The sequence below is a fragment of the Carassius gibelio genome, chromosome A23 (genome assembly GCF_023724105.1).
Source record: "Carassius gibelio isolate Cgi1373 ecotype wild population from Czech Republic chromosome A23, carGib1.2-hapl.c, whole genome shotgun sequence".
Taxonomy (NCBI): domain Eukaryota; kingdom Metazoa; phylum Chordata; class Actinopteri; order Cypriniformes; family Cyprinidae; genus Carassius; species Carassius gibelio.
In genome coordinates, this window is record NC_068393.1 from 16,723,871 (window position 1) to 16,747,132 (window position 23,262).

A 23,262-nucleotide genomic window follows, 5' to 3' on the forward strand; every position below is an offset into this window, starting at 1 on the left:
ATATATATATATATATATATATATATATACTTTTTTAATCTGTTTTTTTTTCCTCGGAGTCTATAAATACATTTGGTCATACATTAAAGAATATTCAGCATGACTATGAAATAAAGATCAAGCATAACAGTGAAACTTTTGATTATCAAGACAAAATTGCATTATTATCTAATGCAATGCATTTTTTATTTCTGGTTTCATTGTTACAATTATTATTCTAGCTGGTAAAATGTTTCATTATGTTTTCAGTTTACATTATAGAATCTCTAAACAATGATAAACAATGATAAAAATGCAAAATGAACAAACAAATTTGTGTCATATTATATAAGAATATTTATTTCATTAAGTGCGAAACAGGTAAATATATACAAATGCTTCAGCAAAATGACAAATATTGTGGAGAATGACAAAAATACATTTTACTGAATTAATTCCAATAAATAAATTAGATATTTTATGATAATTGGTAACAGTGACTGGCAGTGTACCAAAAAAAAAAACAGTGCTGAGAAAACATACAATTCAAAACATACAATTGTCATCAAAATAAATAATAAATACAGTCATAAATAAATGCATTTGTTATGGCAAATGTAGTGTACCAAATTTGTCCTTTTCTTTTATTCCTCCTATTATAATTTTTTCTTGTGTTCTGTTTAGTGGGAAATCGGCATCTGGTTAAACCAAAGATAGTAAAAACCTTCCAGTTTGTGTCAGTAGAGATGTACTTTTATGGCAAGTGTACCAAAGTCATCATCCAATTTGAGCTGGAGAACATCAAGTTTATACAGTATACAACCCCCGGACAATTAAAAATAACATTTAAAGAAGTAACAAATTCAGTCATGACAAAAACAAGAATAAATTAATGAAAAATAAACATCTCTTTCTCAGTACTTCAGTTGCCACAGGTAGGTTGCGTTTCAGATACTCTCTCACTGACTGCTCTGGTCTCTTAAGGGATCAGACAGGGTACATGCAAAGTGCCTCCTTAAATTTGCTGTGCCCCTGGAAGCACACTAAGGAGCAGGAGGCAGAATTGCTGAGAGTCTGTGGAGGTGATATCTGTTTATTCACTGTAAATGCTGCTCATCTGTGATGTCACAATGTGCGAAGGGGTAAACGGGTCAAAAGCCATGTCTAAAGGAAGCTCAAAACGGGTGCCTGGGAACAGCGGGTGACCCTGAGGAGCTGGAAGACCAGCTAAAGAGGAAGGTGGGTAAGGGTGTGAGGAGATGTAATGGGTGGCATGGGTCGGGTGGGGGGTAAAGTTCCTCTCAGCCTCATGTGGTGACGGCTCCCGCTTGAGGGCGAAGTTGCCACTGATGCTGAGCGGTGGAGTAAGAGGGCCATCGTAAGGTGGCGTGCCGCTGCTACATTCGTTGGGTGAGGAGTTCTCATAGTTAGCCCCCTTGAAACCCTTCAGATGAAGCAAGTGTGTGGCCTCCAATGAGCCGTAGGGCGGACTGGGAAGTCCCGGTGAGGGATAGGTAATGGGGTGACCCTGAGGACCACCAATTCCTGGAACCCCGCACTTTTCATCCAGGTTGTTGAACAGCATGGATGAGGGTTCAAGTTGGAGGCAGCCGGCCACGAGGTTGCTGGTAGGTTGTGAAAGCCCCTTGCATAGCATCTCCACAAAACCAAGGCTCTCGGTTGACTGGCCACTCTCCAAAACCTCCGACAGCGCCCAGATGTAGTTGCGGGCCAGCCGCAGGGTCTCAATTTTGGAGAGCTTCTGGGTCTTCGAATAACAAGGCATTACGCGCCGCAGACTGTCCAATGCATCGTTCAGCCCATGCATGCGAGAGCGTTCCCTGGCATTGGCCTTGACTCGTCGGGCATGGAAACGCTCTTGTCTGGCTTTGGTCATTTTCTTCTTTTTAGGACCTCTTTGCTTGGGTGCCTTTTCACCGTCGAGACCCACCTCTTCCTCTTCCTCCTCTTCCTCCATATCCTCACTCCCAATCTCTACAGGTCTCCTGTGTAGCGGATAGTGACCAATCTCAGGTGTCTGGTCACCATCCGGTGAGCTGAGGTCTTCCTCCATCCATCCAAGGGAGTTGACTAGCTCAGTCACATCCCCTGGTTTTCCGTAAGGTTTGGTCATCATTGTGATCTGAGGGCACATGAAAAAGATTTGTGAGTACATTCAAATCAAAATGAAGCCTTATTTATAACTCCATGGGTTTAGATATTCAGAGCATGACTGAATTGTGCATCTCACACTAGTTAAGACCCTCATAATGGAGAGACTTGACAGACAGCAAGATTATTTTGATGATTATTATATAGCTTACAGCTCTATAATTCCATTTCTTCTCTCAGTTTTAATGCTCCATCTAATGGAAAGACTTTCTGTATGAACCCTTTGATTTCCGCAGTCATTTTGGAGACGCTGTCAAATCTGGGACACGACTGGATTTAGTCCACAGATAAAGCGCTCGGATTTAATTTGAGGGAAGCCTGTAAACCGGAATCAACAAACACAGGACCAAGCCACACTAATACTAGAAAAGTGTTGAATTTGATTTGTTTGAAAGACATCTGCATTGTCTCTAAATATGAGTTTTTGCCACAGAGATTTGTCAGCGTCCTAACACGTATTCTTGCGCTGATTAATAGCCTATTCTATTTGTTTTCTTTTAAAACTAGGGCGAGCTTTTTAGTGAAATGTTGAGATTCTAAGTAAAGTTACATTCAACTGTGCCGTTCACAACCATTCGTGGTATTCGTGCATTGGTGCGTGTTTGGTATTCCTTTATAAGTAGTCTACAACGCAAAAGTTTGTATAGCCTAATGAATAGAAAATACATTTATTTATCGGCATTGATGATGATGATGATGATAACAATAATAATAATAATAATAATAATAATAATAATAATAATAATAATAATAATAATAATAATAATGCCTAAGTTAAATTGTTTCCTGAAAATAAAATAAAAATAGTATCTAAAAATCTAGATGGAATCAAAAAAAATTTTCTAAAATGTTTTTTTTCCCTATGTTTACGCTCTGTTATTTTACTTAATGGGGCAGAAAATAAACTATTTATTGCCATTAAAGTGAAATTACTGAACCTACACATAGGAGCCTGATGAAAATGCTCACTTTATAAGAAAATTTCAAACGGCACTTAGAGGCTTTTGCATCTGAACTCTTCATATATACACAAACACAGATTACCTTTTCATTCAGTTATTAAAAAAAAAACAAGAAATTAATATATATATAAGCCACAGAATATTTTTTATTATCTGAATGTTGTAATAAATCCTGAAATAATAATCTATTCGATTAATACATGCATTAGCCTACTACAATATCTTTAAAAAGTAACTTTGGTAGCCTAATTTATTAAAAACAACCGTACCTTAATGTAGCTCCTGGCGTCGCTTCAATAAAAGTTTTTAAAAGGTGGTCAGAAACCGTGAACGCACTGTTAAAATGTTTAAAAGAATTGGTGTAAAAACAGAAAAACAAAGTTCCAGACTCCCCGCTGATGGTTTGTGTGTGTTAACAGTCCGTCTGCGCCAGTGCTGGTCCGTTAGCTCTCCATTGGTGCGTCAGAGCGTGTCGTTTGCCTAACTGAGGCGCATTGACTCCCGGCTTTGACTTTCTAGAGATGCTCATAAGCTCCGCCCACAAGCCCCATACCCCCTCCAGCTGATCCGAACGCGCGTGGCGCGCTCGTGGCCAAAAGTTTCACGACTTAAGTGTGTGAATTTATCCCCGAGCTTTGTGTCTGAGTGTTGGCAGTTCTGTAAAGGGCACGATGCGGCTTCCCTTATACATTATCCTTATAAACCTTGTAAGGTGAGAGGCTTTGCAATGCATTTGTCATTTGTTGGAGAGAAGAAGATTGCAAATGTCAACAGTATTTGGGTCAATGACGTGTAAATAGATAGGCTATGTATTTTAATCTATTACGTTATTCAACGTGTAATTCAATGTAGAACACGTATTTCAATTGTTATTTTATACTGGGTTATAAAATACATGTCTGGAGGAAGTTTCATTAAAAGGCTTTACATTTTTGAAGCAAGAAATGTTGGCATAGTATTTTATTGTTATTTAAGAAAAAAATTTGTTTTGTGTTAAATCATGGTTTATACTAATTAAGTAATCAATCTAAGTGGTGTAATTAACTTACAGTGAGTAATTTTAAACTTTAAAATATAGAAAACACTTTTAGACTGTCACCTTTATTAATAAAAATAAAATAAAAAAAAATAAAAAAAAGAACTAGGCTATTTTTTATTATTGAATTGATTGCCAACAACAGCACATTATTTTCGTTTACTGGATTGTAATACACCAGTTGATTTGTAGGCTTTTCCTAATTGAAAATAGCCTATCATTGAGACTCTAAATCACTCTCCGCTTTTCTTTCGTGACCTAACGTTTCTGCCCCAATAAAGCCCGCTCAGTGCTGTATTAATACCCCTGAGCCCTATTTGGTTTATGGCGAGGTCAAACATTGGTCTTAACTCTAATTACAGTAGTCTAGTGTACAAAGACGCGCGCGCGTCCCAGTAAATGATTGTGACAGCTTGGTGCAGTGTGAGCAGGTGTGTTGTTCACCCGTTTCATTCATTCGCTCCGTCCGCTCATTAGCGCCCCTCTGCCCACCAAAACATAACGCTCAATAACTGCTGGATTAATCAAGCCAAAACGGTTTTGTTTCGCTAAGATAACTCACTCAGCCGCAGTGGCGCGTGCAGGTGTACAGCTGTACGCACTGTGCGTACCATGAGCGCTCAGACTGACCTGATCGAGATCTTCGAGATATACGATATACGCACTTTCATGAGATCGGGTTAGACTACAACAAATCATTTGTTGCCTATTTTATAAATGAGAATACAACGAATTCATGACAATGTTTTACATTCAATCTACCCGTAAAATGTATAGTGAAAAGTAAAGCGTCTGGAATGCAATAAAGTAATTTTCAAAACTGCTTTTAAAGCATTTGCTGCATGAAATCAAAGGCTAATAAATAATTCACATATCAGACAAAATTGCGTTGCAACAAGTCCTTTAAATTTGAAGGTATTCAGAATAGAGCATCATACAAATCTGAAAATAAAAATAGCAGTTATACAATTACAGGACAAAGTTTTACAAATATGCCATTATAATTAGAGTTTTATTTTTGAATTATACATAATCTAAAAATAAAACTCAAATTATAATTGGGCCTGTTTTAGGCTTTTCCTTATTTGAATATTTTAGACATCCATCAATTATAGTGATAAAAAGAAGACAGATAACTGGACATGCCTTTAGAGAGAAATGCATAGATAGAGTTTCTATTTTCTTATTTTTTTATTTATTTTTTTATTAATTCATTTTAAAGTAATTTAAAGCTTTATACAGTTTTAGCATGTATGTGAGGCAATTCGCTGAGTTTCGGTTCATCATTGTGAAGCGCTCCTGCTCAAGACCAAGATGACAGAAAGCGTTTGTTTTCTTTATTTTATAAAAGCACAATGTTTTGTTTATATTGTGAGTTCACAGAAATAAAAGTATACCCTTTACAGTTTAGAATGATGTATTACACTTACCTTTATGGGCAAAAATGACTGCTTATTTTAAGTTGTTTCCACTGTTAGAAAAAATGCAAGTGATCGCACTGGTGCCTCTAATCCACTTCATCCAACTCTGTTTTGTTCTCTGGTTTCATCTGTGAACATGCTCTTTTGTTGCTTTTAATCCATATATATATATATATATATATATATATATATATATATATATATATATATATATATATAGCCTTTAAAATAAAATAACTCTATACATACCCTCAGAAGAAATACTGCAGGCTCCCCTGCTCAGCTGTGCATTCTGCGCCCGAGAGCGATTTGTTCCATGAAGTACTCTTATCTGAAAATATTTATTGGACTTTATATCATATGCAACAGATACTTAGGGCAACTTGTAATTTTCAAACGTATAATTATGTAAACAACACGTGATATATCACAAAAATTTTAATTTCAGAACTTTACCAATGTGGACTCCTATTTAATGTTCCATGAATGAAAACGACGTTGTGAAGAATGACGTAGGGCAGGCGACACATTTTCTTTAAATATATTGGCAAGTTTTTAACTTTGCGTTGGGTTCTGGCGCAACATTTAAAGTCTACCTTTTGTAAAAAGAAAAAAAGAATATATAACATGTTAAAGTTAAAGTTGCTGTGAGAAATATACCTTATTCAACAGATAGCTTATCTTTCCAACACAGCCTCGTTTTCATGCAAGAAATTTAAGTTGTGTCCACCCTGAATAATGTACATTTATTCACCAATCAATCAAATTGCTCTCTCTTGCATCAGATTTTTTTTTTTGTCTATAAATATATTTATACTAATATACTGACATAGTAAAATACATGTTCTTAGTGGACTTTTTAAGTTGTCACTTAAAGTGAAAAAAGTTAAGTTTAGCCCTATATATATACCAAATAATATTATATGCATTTTTCAGCATTTATGAAGTTTTCCCTCTTAAATTGATAAAGTTTGACTTTGTTTGGCAAAATGGGGCTTCACATTATGTGTTTATGCACAGTAGGGGCTCTATTGTAGTAGTGTGCTATTGACTGTGGGTCTTCAGGTCACACGTGTCCTCACACTGATCCCATTGTATGCACCAAGTGTGCACATCTGTGGCCAAGACTAGACAGTTTGCTCACACTCTCTCTGCAAAAACTTTTTATAACACTTAAAATTAATTTTCATTCCAAATATAATGTAGATCAGAGAATGACTATACCTTTAAATAGTTTGAAATGGAAAAGTGATCCACAGTGATCTAATGATAAAACACAAATTGTTAAGATTTTTTTTATTTTTTATATTGTATTTATCATTTATGATTGCTAGCCAGCATTTATAATTGGTATATAGGTTCACCTAGATAGTTAAAAGTTTAAGTCAAGCCGGACACTGGTGAATGAACAGATGGGCTTAAGTGATGCGTCTGCTGCACCAGCGCTCACGCGCCAGTCGCCTGCCTACCATAATCTCTCGTGCGACAACACAATCAACACAATAGAACAATATCCATACCGCTAGTTCACTCGGGTGATGCTTCTTTCCTTTCACACAAAGGAGGAAGGTTTCCACTTGGCGGCATAGAAATGATGTTAAAATCTATGCACTGATGAAGATAGGAACCCTTTGCTATGGGAACAATCAACAATCAATGTCCAATTAATCATGAAAGAAATCTTGAAAGAAAACAGCCACAAACTTAAGTAAAGAAAAAAAAAGCGTCAATATTCTCCCTTTAAAACTCATTTTCAAGTCCCTGAGAATCTATTTCTGAGAAGTTAGCCTTCAGATTTTCGGTTTGTGTGAAGGTCATAGAAAGGGTAACATGCTTAAGTGTGTTCAGAGTGGTATACTGTCCCACATGAACCAGGGATCACATGTGTGTCAACAGTATGTACACCTATAGTAACTGTGTCATGCTTCCCCAAAGATCCCAGGGTAACCCTGCTTCTCCACAAAATCAGCTCCCACGAGTGTTTCACAATGCTGTGTCACACCTGCAACCTGTATTGGGAATTACTGTGTTGTGCCCAAACTCTGCTCCCTTGTGCCCTACAATCAGTCAGCCTACTCAGGGACCAAGGCCTGCTGCATTTTCTAGTCCACCTCAACCAGAAGTGAACACTACAACCACAAGAGACCATTTACTACTTTTTACCATCTGACCTGAACACTGAGAGTTTCGTGAGGCTTACTTAAGTGTTCGTGCAGTGGGTCTTCATGGAAAATCTGTGAATGCAGAGCCACGAGACCAGCGGTATACTCAATAGTCAACCTCCTGTTGAGACAGTTTAGAGTTCAAATTATATCCAGAAGAACAGCACACAGAACTCCCATGACCTCTTTTTTTGTTTGGAGTGACAGCTTCACTCCCCTAACCCCCTCTGCCGTCCTTTGCACTTACGTTTCTGCACTTATTCAGAAAGCACTGATCGGACTTGAAGATATTTCACAAAATGAATCATTAAAACAATACTTTTAAGAGCCAAGTGATAATTTTAGTTTACAAATTACAGAATTTCTCCATAAAGATGGTTATTCAGAAGAGTTCAGTTCATTGACTGCATAGTTTCATACTCCGAAAAAAATAATTTTAATTTCATTCTATTACAGTTTCTTTTTTAAAATCAAATAAATGCAGTGTTGGTGAGCATAAAAGAAAAATCCAAAATAGGGCATTTTTCTAGTTTTTACTATAATTAGTTCCTATTTGTTGTCGTCATTGTAGTGATCCTAACTATATTTGTGCCATATATAAATATCACACTGTTGTGAAAGAATATTCCTGACAGTCGATTTAACCTTAGGCCTCAACTGGATATATGCAAACAATAACCATTAAAAAATTTGTTTTTGTATTTGTTTTTATATATATATTTATAAAATTATATCTGACAAAACCACATAGGAAAAGTTTTCTGAACTAGATTTTAAATTATTTGTCACATTTTTGTCACATTCGCGAACAGTTGCAGCCTGGAGCTTTGCTATAAAGTTTTTGCTGAATGCATTACACCAAAAAAAAAAAAAGGAAAAAAGCACCAAATCTTCAGCAGATACCTGGCAAGCCAAAACAGACTAATCAAGCGCATCCACCCCCTGTCAACACATCAACGACAGTTAGTAGGACGCGTCTCCTTAAGCACACCAGCGATGACTTAGCACTTGTTTACTCTAGCTGGCTTGTTGTGATGCTGTTAGTTCCCTTGGTTGAGAGTCCTTCTCTGTGCCAAAAAACCCCACACACCCACAACTATTGCCACAAGTGAGTTATCCTTTTTTGCAGTCCCAAGGGACCTGTTTGGAGTGGGAAGGGGGATTCGTTCGCCTCACTGACAGATGGGTCCTTGTTTCTGTCTTTCCCTCCCTCACTCCCTCTCTCCTGAGCTCAGACACAGACACACTTGCTTAGACTGAGATTGAACGAATACAATAGGAATTAAAGCCATGCACACATGCTCCTTCCATGTCTCCTGAAAGCTGAGCCCCTTGTAATAATTATAAAGCAGGGGTCTGTTTGGGTGATGGGGGCTTGGCTGTTGGGGAAAACTTAGATAAAAATTTGGACTTTTTCTAACTTTTTTTGTTGAAAGTTCAGAAACTATTCAGAAACTATTCAACCAAATAAAGTTTCGAAATACAGACATAAATGTTCAGTGTCTTCGAAATAACCAGTTTTTGCCATGGAAGAGCCATTCAGTTATTTAAATAACCCTTTTTTGTCTTAGTGTGAAGAATGTTTTTCCGCTAGATTACACTAGTGTCTTCTGTAAAGCTGCTTTTTATCTTAACTGATGAATTTTGCAACATCGACACTGCGATTCAACTGATTTAAATCAACATTGAACTGATTTGAGCTGAATAATGACTCTATTCTTCTGCAGCCTTTTTTCTTTTCTTTTTTTACCATTATTATTGAATTTAACAAAATCAACATTGTTATTGAATTGAACTGAATCAACTTTGAACTGACTGGGGCTGAACAACAACACTATTGTCTTCTGTAGAGCCGCATTTCCCTGAACAGAACAAATTTCATAATTGAAATGTTTAATGGATGGTCTTCATCTGTTCCAATAAGAAACCTTTGTTTTTAAGAGTGTACATGTCCAAAATAGATTCTGTAAACTGAATTGAATTCCCTTCAGAGAATAATAGAGAGTAAGAGTGTGTCTGTGTTTTAAAAGATATGTGTTGTAAAGGTAATCCCAGAGCTCCGGCCTTATCTGCTGCTAACTGGAGCTGAATACAGGAGTTCTCTGGGATGGATCCTGAGGGACAGGAGAACAGCCTAACTCATGCTCTCGGATACTGGGGAGAAGTGGGGCCGAGTTTTATAGCTGTGGACTTTTAACCTCAGTTTTACTCTCTTCATCAGTGCATTATTACTAAAACCATTCCTTTTCTCTATTAAACACACTGAAATAATGGCCAGTGAGGAGCGAGTTGGGGGAAGCAGGGAATATAAGACAGTCTGCCAGTTTGTGTAAATCAATCCCATATTATATCAAGTGCCCACTGCATAATTGGAAGCGTAAAATTGCCCATTTGCACAATATGCCACCTGCAACCCCTTTATAGGCTGTGCTGCTATTGAAACGATGGCTGGAGAGTGTCCACGCATCACCTCTTGCAATTTTTCTAGCGATTGCTTGGAAGGCACGTAAATTCCATTCTGTTGGGGAATTTTGAGGGTCATACTGGCTATTAGAGCCAACAGAGGATAATGGAAACATTCGAATGAGCTGAATACAATCACTTATAGTTGCAATTAAGGTGGTCAGAGAATTCCTCTCAAACCACATTTTATCAAATGAAGTGTTCATCCAATCACAGTCCATCCTTTTCCTGAACCCCAACCCTGTTGGGGTGAGCTGTGAGAGATGAGGGGGAGGGGGAGGGGAGGGGAGTTCCATCTGCTAGGCTGGCTGTCCTTTGGGACGTGGGCATACCCCAAGGGTCTGTAGCTGGGAAGTATAGAGGGAGGGGAGGATGGGAGGGAGTGAGAGAAGTTGAATAGATTGCACCCATGCACTAATCAAAGGCCATAATCAGTATTCTCAAACAAAATAGGCAGATTTTGCCCATTCCTTATTCTAGCTTCTCCAACAAATCCCATCATTAGAAGATTCATATGTGTCATAAAAAAAAAAAAAAAAATGCAACTGGCGTTTTGTAATTAATGACATGAGTGAGCAGATTTGCAGGTTTCATTTCAGCAAATTAAAAGATTTTGGAGTGTTTGGCAGGGGGCCACAGATTGGGTGTGATCAGGTGCATTCAGCCCACAAGTGGAAAAGTCTGATTCCCTGTGGTTTACAGCAATATGACACACGGCACGAAGGTGATATGGTTTGATTTCATTTTTATAAATGAATTTAAATGAAAATAAATCTAGTTTAGCAAAAACAAAAAAAAACGTTATTTTCTCTAAAACATTAATTGAAATTATTTTAAAATGATTTTGAATATCATCAGTTAATACAGCTTCTTTATTTTCCCACAGCTTCAGTAGAAAATTCAATATGCATTGGCGCGATGCCAATGAGCCGACATTTAAATCAGTCCAATGTATTGGTTTTTGAAGTATTTTGCCACTTTTATACAGACTTTTTGATGCAGAAAAAAAGATGCCAGCTGGAAAACACTACAGTTTCTGATTAAATGAGACGAGAAGTGATTATTTGTTTGCTGCATGAAAGACAGAGAGACAAAATAAAAGGAATCAAGTTGCATCAGGTTTCATGGTTTCTCGTCAGCTTGGACTTGTTGAGGGATGCCTGGATCTGAAAGCCACGGGTCCATGTGTGTACCCCGGCGTTAAGCATCCCATTGATTGAACTGCTCCTCCAGGGCAAAAGCAACTTCAGCTTTAGTTAACACCCCTCCAGCCAACTGCAGGGCTTTCAGATTGGCTGGCTGCCTCTAAGCTGCCTGTCTTCTAGGCTTATTGTTTCCCGAGCCCTACACAGTCAATATTAAGCTTGGCTAATGTGATATAGAGACAGCTGGAGGAGCCACAGATATTACCATGACACTACAGAGTAAGGGGTGTAATGCCATTAAAAATAAATCAGGTGGTTTGATGATTTAGCATGGTCCAGGGATTCTGTAAGACATTAGGTGGGGCAGTTGCTATAATTCTATTACACATTCTGGGGGAACCTCTGAGGAACAAATGATTCCCTTTGCCTAGTTCAGCATAATTCAATTTCTTTTCATCAAAAGCCTGAAAAGAGGAAGGCAAAATTTAAAGTTTACTTTTCCAATCGGGAAAAAACAGACACCAGAACGATCAATTTTGTGCTCGTGTTAAAAAAAAAAAACTGATGTTGTGAAGATCTTTCACCAAAAGTTGGTTAGATGTCTACAGAAGTCATACTCCAGAAACTATGGAAAATAAACAACAACATAAATAACTAAGCAGAAGATTTAAGAAATTTTAACCTAGATTACTAGATTAGTTTTTGCTTCGATTATTGCACAAGAAGAGAATAAGAGAAACGTGAGGGCCAAAAATGAATCTCTTTAATCAGTTGTAAGACTTGATGTTAACTCGGCAGACTAGCTTAGTTGACGTCGTGTTCACTGATAAAACACGTGAGGTCCCCACTGGTTACAAGAATATATTACAGTCTATTGACATTTTGCTGCAAATTAAACAGGTCTGGCGAGCATTTGTAATAACCAAAATGTGCATTAATGAATTAATTCAGTGTGCCGTTGGTCGCGCGGTGGGGGTCCTGTGTCACCATTGTTCTGATGATCGAGACACAAACGGTGATTTCAAGGCCCATTGAGCGCGATGGATTGTACGTAAAATCTATTAAAGGAACGAGAACATTGATTATTCGAAGGCTTCCGTAAAATTTCGAGGTGCACTAAATATATCTGGACGTAAAAGAAATGTAGGCCTACTGTCGATATAAACAACTATCTTAAGTTCGATTTAAAAACTATTGTTTACATATCGTATGATGATGTGGGCTATTAGTGGGTTTAAAAAAATATTCATTTTTAGTGACGTCCTGACAAAATTATTGAATGGCTCAAAAGGAATTAGTAGGCAACTCGTAATATTCAGTTTGAATAATACAATACGGATAGAGATGGAACCAAAATAGTCTGATTTAGCCTGTAAATAATTTTCACTACCTAATTATTTTTATGTAGCTACTCACGTGGGGCTTAATTAAGAAGGAAAAGGGACGTTTTATAATAGAGTTTAATAGCCCCATTTCTTTCTTTTTCTTTTCCTGTTTTTTTTTTTTTTTTTTTTTTTTTTTGGTCTGGTTAAGGTTTTATTTTGGGTAATACTGACATCTAGTGGTTATAGGCAAGCACTACTTTGTCTGTGCTCTCACTCGACCTGAGCATGTGCTGATTGGTTAATAGTACTGTGCATAGAAAAAAAAGAAATTCCTGCCTTTTGTGATTTCATTGTGAACACATGACCCAGACACTTCAAAACAAAAGGGTTTCAGCACACAGTTCACTGGAAATAATCTGTATTATGAATAGCATTAAGATTTACCTTCACTTGAATACTGGTATTTGTTCAGAAGTGGGTGTCATTATACTTTTGCCCAGCTACATTTATAAAGCTTAATTACCCTTTCAATGTAAAAAATAATAAATATTCACTATAAAATACATAAACACTAGACAAATTAAATTGATAGTAATACTTCACAGAATCAGCACAAAGAAGCATTGAGGAAGAATGCAAGTGTGAGGGATATATTTCCCAGACATTAAAGGAATTTAATAAAAATAGAAATACCAATAAATAACCGTAGGAGATCAAGCTCTTCTGCACACACATACACACAGAGGTTTTGATGCAAATGTAAAATGAGTTTCTTTTGTACTGATATTGCTGTCTGTCAGTGACATAAACACCCTAACACCCACATATGAACACGATTCTCACCTACATATAAATACAAGCGAAGAGAGTGAAACAGACTCAGTGAGACTGCACTCCTACGCACATGCTTTTCCACTCTCACTGAATGCACATCTACTGCATGAATTCATCCTAGATTATTCCTGCATCCTGCTTGCGTCTCCTCTTCTTTTCTCTTTTTCTACTATCAGGGGACACACGAATGCAATTCATCTGACTGAGCTATTTCCTTGATTTTTCTTTTTTTTTTTTTGCAAAACAGTGGACCGGGAGGAAGGACACCTTTCAAGGTCTAAAGATGGCACCAAAACGAGAACCGTCAATTAAAAAGTCTCCATCAGGGGGAACGTTACCAAGGCATGGACCACCTTTTCCTTGCCCTGCCACAACACCTTCACCCCGAAAACCAGCTCCTGAGCTGAAACCGCGGATGCTGCGCCCCTCTGATTCCCCCTTTGACCCCAGCATGTTAGAGGTAAGTGATGGTCCTGCAACAGAGCGTTTAGAATTTGACATTTCTCCTGCTTATTCTTCATTACTATGGCAACAGTTCTTCTGCATCACTAAAATAGCAAAGGGAAATGTAGCACAGATAGAATGTGGATCAAAATGGACCAAAAACCCTTTTGATGTTTGAATTTGATGTGGACTTATTATAGATTAATATGTTCTGTATGGCAACACACAGCAACACAAGTATCAGATCTGAATTTGGTAGTAGTAGCTGTGAATAAAACATTGGTGTAATCTTCTATCCAGCTTCTGATTACCTCAGCATAGCACACAGAAAACTGTGTCCCTCAAATCTTAAGAGAATAGAGCTATATCAGGATTGAGAAATGGGGCACCAGTGCGGGTCCACTATTGAGTCCCAGAGCTGCATTGGTGTCACCTTGAATTTTACTTAAATGTGCTAAATAATTTATATTCTTCCTTGTTATATAAGATACCTTATTCTCAAATCTATACTGAAACCAATAGAGCAGAACAGTCAGATACTGAGGCTCTTTGATTAGTTTTCTTTATTCCTTTTTATTTGTTATCTATACGACTCATAGATATCCTTATGAATATAAAGCCTACACCTCCATCTGCCTAGAAAGGCAGCATTGAAGTACACAATTTGACCTTGCAAACAAAAGCTTAATCGCAAGGCTTCACAAGTCTACAAATCATCAGCACTGAACATATACACCCTTTGCCAACTATGTGCAGTCAATCATTATGGTATAGTGATATGCGCTGGGAGTGTGTCTGTGCACTTATATCATCACTCTTTGTGTGTAATGAGACTTCTCCACGGCTCCACCCTTCATGGTAGTAAAGGGAAGGCAAACTCATTCTCCAGAATCGGTTCCTTCGAACAGTTCTTGTTAAACGATCTCTTTTTTTTAAGTGATTCAGCTATTCTTTACGTCATGACGTATCACGCAGATCCTGACGTCCAATTTCTAGTGGAATGTTCCAGTTTTTTTTTTTTTTTTTATTAAATATTGTGAATACTTTATTATTAATATAGTTATTTTATAAATTAATGTTGTAATTTCATAGGCCTTGGTTAGTTTGATGCAGGTATGGTTCAAGCCTAACGTCACTTCTTATGGGCGGTGTTTCAGTCATGGTAGTGAGCCGGTTGAGCTAATTCTTTGAAAAGATCCGACTCCAAGGAATGATTCATTCACGAATCGGATATCGCACCCCTTCATATTAACTCAGCAGCAGCGCTAGCTCGATTCATCATCACATACTCCCGCCGCAACACACACAACCGGAAAACAAACCACTGCAGATATGGTAGGCATCTTGTACACATTTAATTTAAAAATAGAGTTCACTAGAATGTTTTTCTATAGAAACATTAATAAGTTTATGATTTGGTAACTATATACACGGTTAGTGCTAATAATCTGTCGTTAGCATATTTCATGCTAGCTAACCGAGTCTTACGCCTATTTGTACGCTAGAAAGTGAGCAAACTTGCGTAAATTGTTCAAGTAACTTATTTTACAGAAATCCTTGTGTATGATAGCTAACTTACATTAATTAAAAGATTGTGTTTTAGCCTATCTGTCACCTGGTAGAAGGTCTGTGAGTTAGCGCACAGTATTAACGTTAGCTGGTTAGTTTTAGCCCAGGATAGAAAACTTATCTAACTTTTTCGTGTGGCCTGAAATACTTTCTCTGGCGGATTTTATCGACCCATAGATGTGTTGGTGTTGTTAGAAATCCCATCTGATTCACAGCTTTGCCGTTGTACATCATTTCATATTCACTGAATGTCGCTCTGTCTCAAAACAGTCTGACTTCAGCGAGGACCAGATTCTTGGTGAGTTTGTGTCTAGTCCAGATGCATGTTACTCTGTTTATGTACCATTTCCCTGCTTTTCATCATCCCATCCATGTTATTCTGCTCATCTATTCCTCTGCCCCTACATTCCTCCTGCTTTCTCTCCTTACCTTTGTATTGTTTTCCTTTGCCACTGTTGTATGTCACCTCCAGATTGAGTTTAACTTGGATCAAATACACGGTGAGTGCACTGAAAACTTTTCTGTTCTGATGTCACTTAGTTTGCATGGTGTTAAGGACAACAAGCTGGTTTTTGTGCATCTGATAGCACCTCAATAATCATATATATATATATATATATATATATATATATATATATATATATATATATATAGATATAGATATATATCTATATATAGATATAGATATAGATATATATATATATATATATATATATATATATATATATATATATATATATATTATTATTATTATTATTATTTTTTTTTTTTTTTGGAGAGCAGAAATGCATTTTTGAAGTGTAGTTCTATCAGCTAATGTGTTTCTCTCTACAGTCATATCTGTAGAGGGTGTGTCTGAGTCAGGAAGTGTTGAAACTGCTAACAAAAGCGTGCGAAGTCTTGCTGTGTTAAACGTCTAATTATCAACTCTGAAACTTGACTATTTGAGTTATAATCTGTGATACTATTAGTCGCATGAGCTTTTTTTTTCTTTTTTTTCGGTGAATGGCCATTTAAGTTCATATTTGCTCTTGTTTGTTTAAGCAAAGGACATTGACATAAAACTCCTCACTCTCCCGTTTTTTCTCTCATACCATATATGGTTAAAGGCTCAATTTAAGGCATGCAAAGGAACAGCCACATTCCAGTGAGCAGGAAAAACATTGGAGAGATGGGAGTTTTTTTTTTTTTTTTTTTTTTTTTTTTGGAAAGGCCTGTCCTATTGGATAACATTCAGTTATTTTGCTGAACTCTGGCTTGGAGTCAAAAGAATAGTTTATTTATAACCACAAGTACTGTAACAGTTTAAACACTCAATAATTGAAGCATAGGCTTTAGGCTCATGTTTAAAGATTAATACATTTAGAAAAAAATACTCTTGGCTTTTTAATTGTACTGTATTTGTTATATATTATGTGTTTTATAATTTTTAGGAAATTGTGTGCGTATGTGAATAATTACTATAGAATCATTTTTACAATTATTTTAAAATTGTGTTTTTAAACATGATTTATTATGCTGTTTAATAATCTTAAATACATTCAGTTTTTCAGTACTTTCATATTTTTGGTCAATTAATATATACACATGCACACAAAATACCATAAAAGATAATTCAGAAATCAAGTATTTGTAGATAGTGTGTACTAAATAATAATGGTGTAGTTTTGTGCCAGTAAGTTGCCTAAAGTTCTGCTTAATTAGCTTTTTGGGGGTTTTGAATATTTCACTAGCTTTTTAACTTGATCGAAAGGTCTGAGTACTGAGGTATATAATAACTTAATGTGAATGGATAAGATTGTGGTCATTTAGCTTGCCTAACCTGAATAGAGACAGCAGAAAATAGCCTAGAGTGCCATTAATATTGATGGCTGGTGCAGTATTTCTCTTTGTGCTGATCCATTGAGCTCTTTATGTTAAGTCACGCCCTTTAAAGGAATGGCCTGTCATTACATCTCTACAATGAAAGGCATTCTATATCTTGTCCTGTTTTTCACGCTGACTAAAATCAGCCATCCTTATTTGACATCATTGTTCATTTCATTTTTTTCTTCTTTTTTTTTCATGCATGTATTTTGTTCTTCTCTTTTCCGGTTGTCTTTTTGTTTCCCAGCATTTTGTTTCAATAATTTGTTTTTAATGGATCTCTGCAGAATTTAAAGAAGCCTTCCTTCTGTTTGACCGGACGGGAGATGGGAAGATCACCTATAGCCAGTGTGGGGATGTGATGCGCGCGCTGGGCCAGAATCCTGTTAATGCAGAGGTTCTCAAAGTCTTGGGCAACCCTAAGGCAGAAGGTAGGACAGGACCTGGATAATAGCTGACCTGTATAATCATTGCCTTAATATCATGTCCTATCTGGTCTTTTTCTGTATTTTATAGAATAAGATATTTCAGTGCTCAACCGTATTCATTTTTATCTGCTCGGCTGGTTGTTCAGATTTGTGCTTGCCCTGCCAATATTTTTCTGACCTCACAACAAAAAACTTTATTTTAGTGGCATATATTATTGTATAAAAAAATGATTACATCACTTGCACATCCTCTGCAGTGAATGGGTGCCATCAGAATGAGAGTTCAAAGAGCTGATTAAAAGCATCACTATAATCCATGTGACTCAAGTCTATCGGTTTTGTGAAGTGAAAGGCTATTGAAAAGGGTGTTAAGTTTGTTTAAATGCATAAAAACATGAAGTGACAACATCATTAGGCTGTTATCTCAAACCAACTCTTTCACACTAACCCATCATTATTGTTGAGCCCTGTATTTGTGCAAAAAGTAATACTTTGATTAACTATAATAATTACAGGAGTAGTTTTCTCTTACTGGATAATATGGAAATAAATGCTTTTTTGTCTGATTAAAGATATCTTTGTTTCTTTAGAAATGAACCATAAATTGCTGGACTTTGAACAGTTCCTGCCCATGCTCCAGGCCATCGCCAAGAACAAAGACCAGGGCACGTTTGAGGACTTTGTGGAGGGGCTCAGAGTATTTGACAAGGAGGGTAACGGCACAGTCATGGGTGCTGAGCTCCGCCATGTTCTCACCACACTGGGTAAGCCGGCCTGGTCTCCCGAGAAGAGAGACAGATATATCTCTAGGCATGGTTGAACTGAACATTATGGTGTGTTGGTATGTAGTGCTCTATTTGTGAAACATTTATAGATTAGTTTATCTATTTTCTTTATAGGAGAGAAGATGACCGAAGAGGAGGTAGAAACGCTTCTAGCCGGACACGAAGATGCTAACGGCTGCATCAATTACGAAGGTTTGATTATTCATATACGTTCATGATGAGAACACTCGCTGTTCACGAGCCTAGTAGTTTTTCTGTACAAATTAAGTAACAGTACATTTGAATACAGAATAGATCATTGTGCTGGGAATTACATGATTGTATGAATGTATTATGTTTATGCACCACAATGGAAAAGAAAATATTCTAAGCATATGTAAGTTCCTTTAGCGAGAATCCGATCTGGAAGCATGCCGTAACTGTAACTGATCTTCCACAGCCTTTGTTCGTCACATCATGTCTGGCTGAGAGATGTCTCGGGTATACGTCTACCTCCTGCTCTCAACATTTAGAACAAGTGAAGCAACAATCCATCCAGGCTTTTTCTTTAAAGCTCTCAGATGCGTGTGATTGCATAGTCTACACCTTATTATTTTGCTATGTTTAACATACTATATACACCCAGAGGGTAGCTGTGTATCATGCAACATCTAGAGCTAGAAAAGCCGGGTTGGATGTAGTTTGAAGGTTTTGACATATGGTTGGACTCTTTCCTATCTCTGCAGCAGCCCTTCCTCTGGCCCCTGGCTGCAGCATGCTCTCTGCATGTGGCCGTCCCTGCGACGGCTCTCAGAGGCGAAAGGGCGACTGCACTGCTTCAGACTTGAGCGCATGTCAAGGGGTGTAGCATAACAGGGTGTACTGCGTCCTCTTAGATTCATCTTTTGATATCAGCTCGCTCCCTTCCTGTGCTCACCAAGAAGTGTGGTTGCTTTTATTATTAACTAACCAAACAAATTGCAGTGGTTTGGCTGTTTTTGCTGATCTTTCTCTCCCTTTTCCTGATGGAGGCTGATCCATAGCTCAACTCTACGATCTCTCATTACTGTAGCTGTGCTATAAAACCGTTTCCACTCTAGTCCTGTAGAGGAAAACCAGAAGGAGCTTCTTTAACATTTTCTTGAATCCCAGACCTGGTTAAGTCTTTGAGCTGTGGTTTAGTAGGAGCTAGCCATGATCTTGCTCTCACCCTGTTTCTCACCACTTATAAACGAGAACAGCTGGGGAATGGCTTCCAACTACAGCAAAAGTCGCAGGCTAAAGGCAGTTTTTCAAGGCTCGATGAGGTTATGTGAAGGGCATTTGGATGCTATTATTATTAAACGTATATATTTTGTAAATATGGTAAATTATGTATATTTGTTTTTTAATCATGATAGTTTTAAATGAATTTTTCACTTTGCTGTAGTTGGGGTCGATCCCCTTTTTGGCACAAATTGGGAACTTAACTTTGTTTTATTTTCTTTTTTTCTACAGAACTCGTCCGCATGGTCATGAGCGGTTGAAGATAAAGACCACAGCTCATTTGTTTGTCTTATTTTCTATGTAATAATTTCTTTATATGCATTTTGTTTCGGTTTTTCCTATTCATTCCATCACCTTCATTTGCTTAATGGCTCCAGTCCTTCGCTCGTGTTTGCACTCATTTGGGTATTATTATTAGAAGTGCCTTTATCTTCTTTAAGTTCCCATATGACTCTCCAAGAGGTCCACCTCCTGTCCTGTGGTATTCAAACCATAAAGCGATATGAAAAAGATCTCTGGTGTGCCGACCGGTCTGCAATAAAACCTCTCGATGCAGCACATTAGCAGTGTGTATGCAATATCCAGTGTATCCTCAGGCATCTCTGCTGGACTGTGCTGTAGTAGAAATGTTGTGTCCGGCCAGACTTTTGTTCTTGGCCTTTTCAGAATAAGTTACCTTTTTCAAATTGAGAAATTATGAATCGGAAATGCAATAATATTTGAATTATCTTGGAATGTTCTCACTGTCGAATAAAGTAAATTTTAAACAGAAACTACTTGTTTGTCTTAATTTCATATTCTTCTAGAGTCTTTTTTTTTTTTTTTAAACCGTGTAATTGTAAATTTAGGGAACATAAGCTTAGAGTCCAGTTGAACTTGCCTCTCTCCTGTTTGCCGATAGATGGCAGTGTTCTTACACTGTTGCAAGCTGAACTTGTTTGCACCCCCCCCCCCCCCCAAACCAGTTGCGTTAATTGATTTTAGTTAATTAGAAAAACCAAGCTGTCTGAAGTGAACTTCTTTTGCATTTAGACTAATGTAATTCAAGTGATCACTAATTGGTTTGAGGTCAGTGATTTAAATTAAAGGTAAACATTGTTGGCACGAAGATGTTTAGTGTCTTTGGGACTTATTTGTCTCAATTACTTATAAGGGCAAATCTCAGGCAGACAGGTATATAGTGGGTTTTAGAAACCATCTTTTTTTTAATGCTCATCTGAATTTAAAGCTGCAGTTGTTCCTTTAATTAATTTGAAGAATCTAAATGTTCATTTGAAGATTAACAATTGGTACTGCAAAACAAAGGAAGGATCATTAGGAAATTATATAAAGAAACTACTTTTTGTAATTTTCATTAATACTAATAACATATATCTACCAGTCTATATAACAGTACACGTCTAATAATATTTTTTTTATGTGTGTGTGTGTGTGACAAAGTGATTTTTTTTTTTATATATATAAAACTTGATTTCTTTAAATTTCCTATTCATCAAAGAATCTTGAAAAAAAAAAAAAAAAAAAGAGCGAGAGATATTACTCCATGAAAATAATAAAAATGTTTATTGGTCACCAAATCAGCATATTAGTATGATTTCTGAAGAATCATGTGAGACTGAAGACTGGAGTAATGACTGTCAACTCAAAAAAAAAAAAAAAATATATGAAAATATCAAATTTTTTTTTTTATTTTTATAAAATTTAGTGGTTTTCGGAATGCTGCCTCTTAATATCCATCTATTTATTTGTATTATGACATGTATTTTTTTTAACCCCTTAACTGTCACTCATATTTTTGAACATTGACTTTGTAGTGCACGATGCAAACTTAAATTTGTATTATTCATGAATGAAAACATTTTGTAACATGATATTGGTGTACCATTTACATGGTAATGCAATGTCTGATTTTAAAATGAGTTTTAAAGGATGAATTTTGAGATTTTAAGTTTTCAGTTGATATATAATTTTTCATGATTTCTAAAATGTGATAGAGAAAAAGGCAACAAAGTCGTCTTGTTTTTTCAACAAAGGTCAAAATTCCTGTTACAATGTAGATTTTTGAGGGTGCACTCTTGTCATATATTAATCTATTACTTTTCCTACATAATTTTTAACAAAAAACATTGATAAAATATATATTTGGGAGTCTTAGACCTTTCCAATGATATATAGTTTGTCAAGATTAGATTAGATTTAATTGTAATATAGTGAAGTAAATGTAGGCGTCCCGTGGACACAGGTTAAAGCTTTGCAAGTGTCTGTATTACATGATATATAGTGTATCTCTAAATCTGATTATATTTCTCTATTGAAAAAAAAAAGTCAATTTTTTATAGGTAAAAGAGCATATATGAGGGTTTGTTTGGGTGTGCCGAAATACCCCATGATGCATTGTGTGCCGAGAGGAGCCCATCAACAGCTCGCTGACCTTTTCTCTCTCTCTCTCTCTCTCTCTCCGCTCTGCAGCAGTCAGAACTATTCCCCCCTCATTAGACGCCACATACACTCCGAATGAGAGCCAGAGCGCCAAGTATCACACACACCAGTGGTGAATAGGTCCTCCGCTAATTACTGAATTCATTTTGCTCGGATGTGTGTGGATGTGCATGCAGGTCTGTTTCTGTGCATACTTGTGCGAATGTGTTGGAGGCAAGTGAAGTGTATTGATTATTTTAATCTGCCTATTTGTGAGTCTGTGATCCTCGTGGCTCTGCATTCGACAGGGGAATCACTAATGGGCCTCAGCGCAGGCCGCCTCAGACCTCTCCCTGTCCAATTAACTTTCAACTGGAATCTGGCAGGAGAGTGCGAGGAGGCTGGCCACGGACACGCTGAGATCCCCCACATATTCCCACAGGCTACAGATTCACCAAAGCCTTAAGGCCGGAATGTCATTACCTCTCGCTTTTAATTAAAGGATTCTCTCTTCGTTTTAGCCATGACATGCACAGGTAGAATCCTAGTATTGTTCATATCGTTGTTTTTGTTTTTCTTTTCGTTTTTCTTCTTAAATGAGTGTAGTAGAGAATATTCATGACAGAAATAATCTTTCCCATATTTATATATTGTTATTTTAGTATTCACCTAACATGTTGCAAGGATTTTGTATAGTCAGCTGTATAAATGTGACAAAAAATGAGGCAGAGGTATTTGTATATTATTTATTATTGAATTGCTTAGGGAATGTTTTTGGTGTTTTGACATGTTATTTGTATAGGTGTATTGGCACATGGCTTGACTTGGATCGACAACTCCTTCCTGCTGTATTTCTTCGAAAAATGTACCGATACAGGTTATGAATATGTATTAATATTACACTTTAGAGACACGGTTTTTCAGATTCATCATTCAAACCTTTGGCCTTTTTTATTTGATGAGGTTTCTCATGAAATAGTGACCTTGCTGGGCTTGATATCACAGAAA

The 23,262-nt window shown here is 36.9% G+C and overlaps 2 protein-coding genes across 4 annotated transcripts; one reads left to right on the forward strand and one right to left on the reverse strand.

The window, feature by feature from the left end:
- Positions 1-341: 341 nt before the first annotated feature.
- Positions 342-3,586, reverse strand: LOC127944415 (neurogenic differentiation factor 4-like). The gene is made up of 2 exons (XM_052540321.1): positions 3,383-3,586; positions 342-2,122 (listed from the first exon to the last, which is right to left on the reverse strand). Exon 2 carries the CDS (start codon positions 2,114-2,116, stop codon positions 1,073-1,075), a length of 1,044 nt encoding a protein of 347 aa, XP_052396281.1. The 5' UTR covers positions 2,117-2,122; positions 3,383-3,586; the 3' UTR covers positions 342-1,072.
- Positions 3,587-13,767: 10,181 nt separating this feature from the next.
- Positions 13,768-20,609, forward strand: LOC127944832 (myosin light polypeptide 6). 3 transcript variants are annotated; one of them, XM_052541139.1, is made up of 7 exons: positions 15,146-15,278; positions 15,783-15,810; positions 17,666-17,809; positions 18,397-18,570; positions 18,706-18,783; positions 19,031-19,071; positions 20,068-20,609. In XM_052541139.1, the coding sequence occupies exons 1-6, from the start codon at positions 15,276-15,278 to the stop codon at positions 19,057-19,059; spliced, it is 456 nt and encodes a 151-aa protein (XP_052397099.1). In that variant the 5' UTR covers positions 15,146-15,275; the 3' UTR covers positions 19,060-19,071; positions 20,068-20,609. The 3 variants fall into 3 exon arrangements, with proteins under 3 accessions (XP_052397097.1, XP_052397099.1, XP_052397098.1); XM_052541137.1 differs by lacking the exons at positions 15,146-15,278; positions 15,783-15,810; positions 19,031-19,071 and adding exons at positions 13,768-13,959; positions 15,985-16,012; XM_052541138.1 differs by lacking the exon at positions 19,031-19,071.
- Positions 20,610-23,262: the final 2,653 nt, after the last annotated feature.